Here is a 10,793-nt window from a genome sequence, read left to right as displayed (position 1 = left end):
ACCGCCCTCCTAGACTTCTCGTCCAGCTGGACTTCCCGCTCTCCCGCGCGCATGCGCACGGCGCCGCGGTCGCTCTCGCGCATGCGCCCCCACGGCATCTCTGGGCCGGCAGCTCTGGCTCGTCCTGTCTTTTAGTTGTTGCGTAGTATTTTAGCGGACCTGGAGGTGGGCTCACATTAGCGGACCTGGAGGTGGGCACACATTAGCGGACCTAGAGGTGGGCACGCCGGCTAGCGCCCTGTTAGCCCGCCCTGTTCTGGCCTGGCGTTAATGACGGCAGCCCTCTAGTTTTCCTGAGGAGTCTTCCTGTCGAGAAGCCCTCCCAGGGTGGGGAGCAGAGGAGAGGGAGGGAGGTCTAGAAATGGCGGCCCCATCTCCCAACACCTTGGGCATCGTGAATATCACCTCCTTAAAGGGGATCTCCCTTGGTCATCCCGTGTAGAGCAGCCACCATCACTTCTCAGCATTTATTGCTAGCTGATGTATATAATAAAAATGCAAATTCTACAAAAGCAGGGACTGGTCTGCTGCTCTCCCTGCAGGGTCCAGGTTCTGGCACATAGTTGGTGCAGAATGTGTGCAGCCTCAGGTCCTATCCAAGCCCCCAGGGCATCACAGTCTGGACTTGTTCTGCATATTTTTACTTTTGCCTCCCACTGGTACTCGTTCTTCCGTGGAACAGCCTGAGTCCCTTGAGATACTTCAATTCATGTTTTCTCAAGTGCTCCCATGAAGCCACCGTCTTGGGGCATTCCTTTTTAGGGATGGGAAGTATATGTCTCTCCTCTTATGTGATTTAAATTCTATCTTGGATAATTCTGCCGTCACCCTAGTTCATTCAGATCTGTTTGGATCCTGCCCATCTCAGCTTCAGTCCATTTCATTCCTTTAAATCTGATCAGCAGTTACCTCCAACAGCTTCATCACAAATCACTCAAAAATGGCCTTAATCCTGAAGTTTATTTACGGAGAGCACACTTGCTAGGTGTGTGGCAGATATGCAGGAAGCACAAAATGAGGCAACAGATCTAGAGGCAAATGACTACCTTCTCCCTGCCTAGAGGTGATTGCCAGTATTGTGCCCTCCTGGGAGAGGTAAGAAACCCTTCCACGCAAGCACTGGACCCTTCAGAGTCAAGAGTGGCAACAGCTCTGATTACTGGACCTGGGCCTGTTGAATTCTAATACACTGTGACTCCACATCTGGGCTGAATTTTTGCTGAGTATGATGGAATTCACATGCTTCCTTCCTAGCCCCTACTTGTCTGTCCAGTTGGAATATTTGGTTGCGTCCTCTGGAGGGATCTAGTGCGTTTAGAGTCTAGACGTTGGAACTGTCAAAGTTTAGAGGAAAGAGCTCCAGCTGCCAAGCAAGAGAAATGGGCTGGAATTCTAGCTTCACCCCTTAATGAATGCTTCTGATTTTTTTTTTTTTTTTTTTTTTTTTTTTTTTTTTTTTTTTTGAGACGTAGTCTCTGTCACCCAGGCTGGATTGCAGTGGCACATCTCAGTTAACTGCAGCCTCTGCCTCCCAGACTCACGTGATTCTCGTGCCTCAGCCTCCTGAGTAGCTGGGATTACAGGCTTGCGCCACCACGCCTGGCTAATTTTTGTATTTTTAGTAGAGACAGTGTTTTGCCATGTTGGTCAGGCTGGTCTTGAACTCATGACCTCAAGTGATCTACCCTCCTCGGCCTCCCAAAGTGCTGGGGTTACAGGCCTGAGCCACCGCGCCCAGCCGCTTCTGATCATTAAAAAAAAAAATTTTTTTTTTTTTTGGCAGGGGGAACGAAGTGTCCCTCTGTTGCTCAGGCCATAGTGCAGTGCAGCGATCTCGGCTCACTGCAATCTCCGCCTCCCAGGTTAAAGCGATTTTCCTGCCTCAGCCTCCTGAGTAGCTGGGATTATAGGGGCCCGCCACTACACCCAGCTACTTTTTGCATTTTTAGTAGAGTTGGGGTTTCGCCATGTTGGCCAAGGCTGGTCTCGAACTTCTGGCCTCAGGTGATCCGCCTTCCTCGGCCTCCCAAAGTGCTGGGATTACAGGTGTGAGCCACCGCGCCTGGGCCAAAAAATTTACTTTGTAAAAAGACTAGGCAAGTGCAGTAGTGAGAAGAGGGGAAAGAGTAGAGCAAGGAATTATATCTGTTGCTTCTGACCATTTGAACAAGTTACCTAATTCTCTGAGGACAAGCTCGAAGAATGGGAGAGACAATATCTATATGCAGGGTTGTTGGGAGGAATAAGTGACGAGTGTGTGCCAGGAGTCTGATTACAGAAGGTGTTCAATTAAGTAATCTGCAATCATTAATCAACCCATCAGTCACTGGTATTATGTGCCATCCATCCTCCCAGTGTTGCCAAGTTATGGGTGCGTTCTGCCAGCGTCCTAGCAGTGGGAAGGCTTCTGGCTGCCAGCGGCGAACCTCTCCCTTGGAGTATTTCTCCTCTCGCTGAGAAGATGAAATGTGACCGGGTCTCTTTAAGGGCCAGGCGCCGGGATCCAGGCGGCGCGCAAGGGCTGGACGAGCAGTAGCCCGCGCCGACTCTCACAGGAAGGAAGCCCGGGCCTCTGGATCCACTCTCCAGGGCCTCTGGATCCGCTCGCCCAGCTATGCTGCTGCGGCCGCTGCGGGGCTGGGCCGCCCTGGCGCTGCGCTGCTTTGGGCCGGGAAGCCCCGGGAGCCCGGCCTCAGGCCCCGGGTCGCGGAGGGTGCAGCGCGGGGCCTGGCCTTCGGGTAACGCGCGTCTTGGTCCCGCCTCCCAGGAGCCCCTATGTGCCCACCTACTCCCGGTCCCTGGGCTCCCGGAACCCACCCGAGCCCGAAGCGCCTCCTCCGAGGCGCGGGATTTCCTCCCCGGCTGCGGCGGGGGCGGGGACAGCCATCGGCAGTTACCCGGGCGCTAGACCGCAGCGAGCGCGGGGGGGATGGGGTTCTGCGCCCGGTTCTTGTTCTGGGATGGGAAGAGAGGCGTTAAAGAGCAGCCCAACCTCGGGTCCCCCGACCCGTTTCCTGGCCCGATTCTTTCGACCTTGGGGGCGATGGGGACTGGGAGCTGCCCTAAGCCGATTCTTCTCACACTCTGGTGCCAGCGTAGGGGAGGGGGTTACGCCCCCGGCGCTCTCCTGCCCTCCCCGGGAGTGGGGACCCACTCAGAAACGGGTCACTCTTACACCCGGGTTCTGGTGTCCGCCATATGGCTGTTGAGAGAACCTCCTGTGGGGTGGATGGGCAGCGATGCCCGCCCTGGGCCTAGAGGAGCACCTGCGTCCCAGGCCGAAACCCATGCCCGCCGCCCACTCTTCTCCGTGCACCGCGAGTGGAGGCTGCTCTGCCTTTCCACTTGCTTAACACCCAGTCTGTGAAGATCTAAATAGATAACGTGGAAAATACAAAGTACAATGTAGTAAGTGAAAGAACTCGAGCACACTGGGGACCCACGCAGCCGCAGCCCAGGGCGGCACATCGATGAGACGGTGGTGCGCGCCTCCAACCTTGGAGGGCGCCCAAAATGGAAAATATTTTTAGGCCAGGGAGTGAGCATAAAAATTAGTGTTTTTGTGGTCATGTAGCAAATTAGGGCAGAGGAGAGTTATTTAAAAGTGAGTTTAAAAACTGATTTCCTTTATTTTGTAGATAAAGAACGGGAAAAAGAGAAAAAATCCGTGGTAAGTCCCTCTTTTATGTGTACTGTCTAGGATAATATTTATTTTTTTGAAGAAGAGAGAGAAAAAAGCAGAGTAAAAAGCAAAAATACATTCCAGAGTAAAAAGCAAAAATACAAGAGAATCTCCAGGGAGAAGGAAATCTGTCACCCTCCCAGGAGGCCACCTCTGTTACCAATTTCTTGTATCTTTCCCCAGAGTCTGCACAGGTAGGAGCGCACAAGTATTTGTATCCTTCAGGTAGATTTGGTTAAAGCTTAAGGGATGATTGTGAAAGTATTTGAAAAACCCTTATTGTGTTATGGGGAAGGTCAGTTTCATCTTGGGTTGGGCAGCTCAGATGTGAGGGAAGCTCTATCGACCACCACCCTCTCCCCCCAGTGCTGAGACTGATGGGTGGGCAGGGGATCAGAGAGAAACCTTGAGGGTCAACATATGTGGGTTCAGGGATCAGGGTGGCTTTGAGATGCTGGCTCTGGGTTGGGGCTGTGACTAGTGTGAGGTTGAAGGTCAAAGGAGGGTCAGGTTGGTGTCCACCGGGATGTTGGGTGCTTTACTGGCTGGGGTAGGGGGTGATATTTTGGTCACCAACCAAGGCTCAATTCCTTAAGAGAACTGAAAGTTCCTAGCTCCTGTGGCTGGAAAGGGGGTGGCTAGGCAAGTGGCGGCAGGAGTACCGTGGCTGGGATCTGCAGAGGGTAGACAGTGTGGGCAGGCCCCCAGGGTGCTCAGGGTGATAGAGAGCTCTTGGGAAGTAGTGAAATCACACAGAAAGGATTGAAATGCTTGAGATTTGTGGAAGTTTATTGAAATTAGGAGAAGGATATGCCAGCAGGTGCCATAGAAGGGGAGGGAAATGCAAAGTTGAGCTGGATGGTAATTAATGTATTATCGTTTGTTTATATATTTAAGAGACAGGGTCTTGCTGCGTTGCCCAGGCTGGCCTCCAGCTCCTGGGCTCAAGTGATTCTCTGGCATCAGCCTCTTGAGTAGCTGTGATGACAAGTGTGAGCCACTGTGCCTGGCTATTTATTAGTTATTGAGCTAGCATTGATGTGAGCTGGGTCTGTTCTCTGTGTTTTTTGGGTGTGGTTTGATGTGCCCCCAGACACACAGTAGCTAGTTCATAGAAAGTGGTATGGAGCCTGCATTCAGGCTCAAGACTGTTTGTAACCATTCAAGTCCTGTGAGCTCCTTTGTGGGAGGCACTGGGCTAGGACCTGGGGACCTGGCAGTCAAACAGCCCTGACATTTGGGAATCTGCGGTCTGTCTGATGGGGGAGGTCTGTCTGATGAGGGAGACAGCAGTAACTAGGAGAATGGTGGAACTAGAACAGCAGTGAGCGTGGGGGCTGTGAGTAGGGGGGCTGATGACTGAGAGGAGCTTTGGGCAGCGTCTTATTGCCTGCTGGGAGATGGAGGAGAGTTTGAGGCAGGAGTGTTGTAACAGGTACAAGTCACAGAAGAAAGAGAACCTGCAGGCCTGGGCATGTGGCCAGTCCCTAGAGAGGCAGCTGGGGAGGGCTGGAGGATAGGTGCAGAGGGACTGTGAATAGGTCTTAAAACCCAGAGTCACTGAAGGGCTTTACCCCCACCCAGCACCATCCAGGTTGCCTCTCAGGGAGCGATGTGAGGGACCACGAGTGGAGGGCCCAGCTGGGCCAGACTGGAAGGAGAGAGACCTTAAGTAAACTAGAGATGGCACACAGCCTGCAGCTGAGTGGGAAAGCAGGGCCTAGGGGAGTTGTTGGTTGGTTGACTGGTATTGCTGGGTGAGGAGAGATGTCCAGAGTGTTGACGGTGTCTGGGTGGATAGTGCAGCCATCACATGGCACAGTTTACAATATCAAATAATTGAGTATCACAACAAAATTTTTTAATAAAATAGCTGGACAGAACAATATCCAACAGGGCCATGCCTAATGGCTCATACCTGTAATCCCAGCACTTCGGGAGGCCAAGGTGGGAGGATCACTTGAGCTCAGGAGTCTGAGACCAGCCTGGGCAACGTGGGAAAATGCTGTTTCTACAAAAAATAAAAAAAATTAGCTGGGCATGGTGGTGTGCACCAGTAGTCCTAGCTACTTGGGAGACTGAGGTGGGAGGGTTGTTTGAGCCTGGAAGGTCGAAGCTGCAGTGAGCTGTTATTGCATTGCTGCACTCCATCCTGGGCAACAGAACAAGACCCTGTCTCAAAAAAAAAAAAAAAAAAAAAAAAATCAAATAGTAAGGAGTTCAATAAATTGTGACAGATCTTATGTAATGGAATATATAAAGTCATTAAAAACCATGTTTTTGAAAAATAGTGACCTGGGAAGGCACTCACTATGTAAAAGATGAAAAAAAAAATAACAAAACCAATAAAAGTGTATGAAGTGTGATTCAAGTGAAAGAAAAAAAAAACTGTCCTTAGGAAACAAACAGGAAAGAAATATAAACATTAATGCCGAAATTCTCAGTCTAGTTAAGAGATAGTTGTGGGGTTAACAAGGAGCATGTAAGAGAGAGTTTGGGGTGTGATGGGGTAAAAGTGTCTTCCCTTAGTTATTTGAATGTTAAATGAAATTAGCTGGGTTCCTTTTTAAAACAGCTTTACTGAGTTATAATTTGCATACCACAAAATTCACCCGTTTTAAGTGTGTAATTCAATGATTTTTAGTAAATTTGCAGAGTAAACAGCACTACAGAGTAAATGCCACTACAATCTAATTTTATTTTATTTTTATTTTTTATTTTTTGAGACAAAGTCTGGCTCCGTTGTCCAGGCTTGAGGACAGTGGCACAATCACGGCTTACTGCAGCCTCGACTTCCCGGGCTCAGGTGATCCTCCCATGTCAGCCTTCCAAGTAGCTGGGACTACAGGCACATGCCACCATGCCTGGCTAATTTTTGTTTTTTTAGTAGAGACAGGGTTTCACCATGTTGGCCAGGCTGGTCTCGAACTCTTGCCCTCAAATAATCCCCTGCCTCGGCCTCCCAAAGTGCTGTGATTACAGGCCTGAGCCACTGTGCCTGGCCACTGAGAATGTATTTCTTAGCACAAGAATGCTTAATTTCAATTTTTAGAAAAGATTAAATATTGTTATTTATAATAGGGATAGATGGCTCGTCACAGTTTCAGTTATAATCATGGAAAATTGGACTCAAGGCCTCACAGCAGAGGAAAATGGAGATAAATTGTAGTGCAGTCACAGAGCGTTGGGCCAGGCCGGCCATGTGCTTCCATATCATGGGGACCATCTCCTTTTCACAGTTTCTTATTGCTTTCCTCCACACACTCATGAGCTCTTTGGCCGTTGCAACGGGGTCCTGAGTACACAGTACCTGGCACAGCATAGGCCTTCAATAAGCAGTTGAAACGTGCTCAAAGATGAGGACTGCATAGAAAATATTTGGCATGAAATATGCTCACATGTCATGGGGTTTATCTCTTAGTATTGGGATTATGGTGATAGTTTCTCCTTTTTGATTTTCTGTATTTTCTTCAATGGGCATGCACTCCTCTTATAATATTTTTAGACATCACTTTAAAAAGAAATGTAAAGACTCCCTTTGCTTGCTTCCTGTTCCCCCTTCCATTTCAGGGGAACTTTGTGAGATTCTTCCTGTGTTGCCAGCTCTAAACCGGAGGGCAGATTGGCTGAGCTCATTCAGGGCCTGACATTCACCAATTCTTCAGGATTTCATGCTGGGAATAGGAACACGTTTCTGGGAGAAGGGCTTATCTGAACAACCTGTTAAAATGCTGCAATGAACAGGAAAGAAAAAAGGCTATGTAGAATGATGTCTAGATTGAGCTCTTTTTATAGATCTAGGAAGAGGAAAAGTTTTCTTTAAAGAACAGTAAAAAAATTAAATCCATTAGTGCCCTAATGGGGTCTTTTCATGCCCTTTTGTTCATTCCCTTGGGTTCATTTTGTAGTTCGGGGCTCGAAAGGAGTGGGCTGGGAGGGACCCAGGATGGGAGAGTGGCCTTGTGTCTCCTGGATACCTGTTAGGATCAAGGCAGGAGGAACCTTCTCCACCAGCTGACAGAGTTCTAGTTGCTGGGGAGACTTTAGTGGAGTGGTGTGAGACGGCCCACTATGACCTGGTGTTTATGTGAGGTGTGACTGAGGCTCCATCAGGAGTTGTGAGAAGCGGCCTGGATGTGAATTCTAACTCTGACTCTTCCCTTGCCAGGTCTGGCACTTGGGCAAGTTACCTACGTTGCCCAGGTTTCTCTGGGTGCCTCCAGCCTGAGTGCAGAGGAAGAGGCCTCTGCGCAGCAGCCGGGCCCCTCTCTGACTGTGTGTGCCCCTGGAGGATGTCTATCATGTGTTCTCACGGGCCAATTTGTCTTCTTATGTATTGAAGCTGCCCGTTCCCTGTGGCCATCTGCTGGAGCCAGAGCCACTGGGCCTGTGTCATCAGCAGTGCCTGGCTGAGCAGAACTTGGTCAGAATCACTGGGCCACAGGATCAGGGGCTCAAGCCCAGAGTCTGATTTAGAGGGTCTGGATGCTACCTGGTGCCACCTTGTGTTTAACCAGCTCCTCTGGTGCATCTGAAGCAGGCGTCTGTGGACTAGACGTGGAGAAGCTCTGCTCCAGCCTTGTGGTGCCCAACCTTGCCTGCACATTGAAATTCGCCTGGAGCGCTTTAAAAGTTACTGAGGCTTGGCCGGGTGCAGTCGCTCACGCCTGTAATCCCAGCATTTTGGGAGGCTGAGGCAGGAGGATCACCTGAGGTCAGAGTTCAAGACCAGCCTGACCAACATGGAGAAACCCCGTCTCTACTAAAAATACAACAATTAGCCAGGCGTGGTGTCGGGCACCGGTAATTCCCAGCTACTCAGGAGGCTGAGGCAGGCGAATCACTGGAACCCAGGAGGCGGAGTTTGCGGTGAGCTGAGATTGTACCATTGCACTCCAGCCTGGGCAACAAGAGCAAAACTCTGTCTCAAAAAAAACAAAACCAAACAAACAAAAGCCCCCCAAAAGTTATTGAGAGTTGGTCAGGCATGGTGGCTCACGCCTGTAATCCCAGCACTTTGGGAGGCTGAGGTGGGTGGATCACCTGAGGTCAGGAGTTTGAGACCAGCCTGGCCAACATGGTGAAACCCTGTCTCTACTAAAACTACAAAAAATTAGCCAGGTGTGGTGGTGGGCACCTGTCATCCCAGCTACTCGGGAGGCTGAGGCAGGAGAATGGCTTGAACCCAGAGGTGGAGGCTGCAGTGAGCCGCGGTTGCGACATTGCTCCAGCCTGGGCGATAAGAGCGAAACTATCTCAAAGAAAAAAAAAGTTACTGAGGCTTGAGTCTCAGTCTAGAGATTGTGGTGTAATTGGTCTGGGCCGTGGCATCCCTGTAGAGATTTTTAAAAGGTCCCAGGTGGTCCTAGTGTGTAGCCGGAGCTGAGAACCGCTGCCTGGAATACCTTCTCTCCCTAAGATGAATTACTTCTAGGATGCTTCTTGGTTTTTGGTATAGGTAGGCCTCAGATGGCTGTTTCCGGCCCCTCGCACTAGTGCCATGACCCCCTTTCCCTCCCAGGTGCAGTCAGTGTGAGCAGAGTCTAGGTTCAAGCTGTCCTTGCTTTATTGTCTTCTACAAGCCTCATTTTTCTTTTCTGTGAAAAATGTTAGGACTTACCCTTCTCAGGTTTTGGTGAGGTTACATATGATAATGGTGTGTTACCTGTCTCAGGGATTGGCCTGTGACAAGGTGCTTAACAAAGTCCTTGCTCTTTTTTTCTTCTCTCCTTTCCTGATAATTTCCAGTCAGTGACCAAGTGCTTTTTTTTCTGTAAAGCAGTGAATTCGATTCTAGATAACATGTATGTGTTTCCTAGCCTCAAAGCCATCGCTTAGGCTCTCGTTAAGGAGGCAGGACACTTAGGCCTAAAATCTAATAGTCTGTGGGGTTGAACTAGGGAAGGGCAGAGCTGGGCTGGGCAGACAAGCTGTGTATGGTTTAGGAGTTGACGTAAAGGAGGGTCTGGTCTCGGGGGACCAACCTGAGCCTGCCACTCGGGGAGGATCAGCTTATCTGTTATTACTAACAATGGGGCCTTGCCAGTTTCCTGAGGAGGGATTTTGGTTTACATTTGAAAATCTTGTACTGAACCATTTATGCTGTTCACCTGAGCCCTTTCCCTAGCCATCATTCCCTGAGGTTTCCCTGGTCGCTTGAGTTCTGACTCTAATGTGCATTTGTCTTTTGCCAGATCTGTGTCGAGGGCAATATTGCAAGTGGGAAGACGACATGCCTGGAATTCTTCTCCAACGCGACAGACGTTGAGGTACGGCCTCCACGCTAGGTTTGAAGGAAGCCGTAACCTAGGATTTTCCTATTGATGGCTCTCTTTTGTTACTGCAGAAGCTACAATTTCTATACTTTTATAGTCATTTTCTTTCCTTCTTCCCTTTCCTGTTTTTACTTCTGTTAGAAATATATGTATGGCCAGGTGTGGTGGCTCATGCCTGTAATCCCAGCACTTTAGAGGCTGAAGGGGAAGGATCACCTGAGCCCAGTAGTTTGAGAGTGGCCTGGCCAACAAATTATCCCCTTGATGGGATAATTTATAGAGGGTGTGGACTAACCTTGTCCAATAGGACTATAATTTGAGCCACAAGTGCAAGCCACAGGTGTAATTTAACATTTCTAATAGCCTCATTAAAAAAAACAAAAAGGGCCGGGTGCTGTGGCTCAAGCCTGTAATGCTAGAGGCGGAGGCAGGTGGATCGCTTGAGCCCAGGAGTTCCAGACCAGCCTGGGCCACATGGCGAGACCCCATCTCTACAAAAATATGCCAGGCATGGTGGGGCGTGCCTGTAGCCCCAGCTACTTGGGAAGCTGAGATGGGAGGATTGCTTAAGCTCAGGCAGAGGTTGCAGTGAGCTGAGATCACGCCATTGCACTGCATCCTGAGCAACAGGAGTGAAACCCCGTCTCAAAAAAAGAAAAAAACCCACAGAAAATAAAAAGGACATTTTATTTCATATAACGTATGACAAATGTGATCTTGTCAACATTTAATCAATATAAAAATCACCAATGAGCTATTTTGCATTCTATCTTGTTATACTAAGTCTTTGGAATATGATACTGGTTGAGCATCCCTTATCTGAAATGCTTAAGACC

At 49.5% G+C, this 10,793-nt stretch overlaps 1 protein-coding gene across 5 annotated transcripts in view; it reads left to right on the top strand.

Moving 5' to 3' along the window:
* The first annotated feature begins 96 nt into the window (after positions 1-96).
* The window catches only part of TK2 (thymidine kinase 2), a 42,904-nt gene continuing 32,207 nt past the window's right edge, over positions 97-10,793 (top strand). For 3 of the 5 annotated variants that reach the window (XR_001487416.4, XM_015442719.4, XM_074027245.1), the window contains exons 1-3: positions 2,532-2,738; positions 3,639-3,670; positions 9,877-9,951. Coding sequence is in view for 2 of the 5 variants with exons in the window: in XM_015442719.4 (XP_015298205.1) it covers positions 2,615-2,738; positions 3,639-3,670; positions 9,877-9,951 (231 nt within the window). In the remaining 3 variants the exon portion in view is untranslated. Of the gene's footprint in view, positions 1,096-2,531; positions 2,739-3,138; positions 3,409-3,638; positions 3,671-9,876; positions 9,952-10,793 lie in introns of those variants that run through there. The other 2 variants (XM_065537084.2, XM_015442721.4) reach the window with 2 other exon arrangements.

This window comes from Macaca fascicularis, chromosome 20 (assembly GCF_037993035.2).
Source record: "Macaca fascicularis isolate 582-1 chromosome 20, T2T-MFA8v1.1".
NCBI lineage: Eukaryota > Metazoa > Chordata > Mammalia > Primates > Cercopithecidae > Macaca > Macaca fascicularis.
This window is presented reverse-complemented; position numbering and strand designations above follow the sequence as displayed.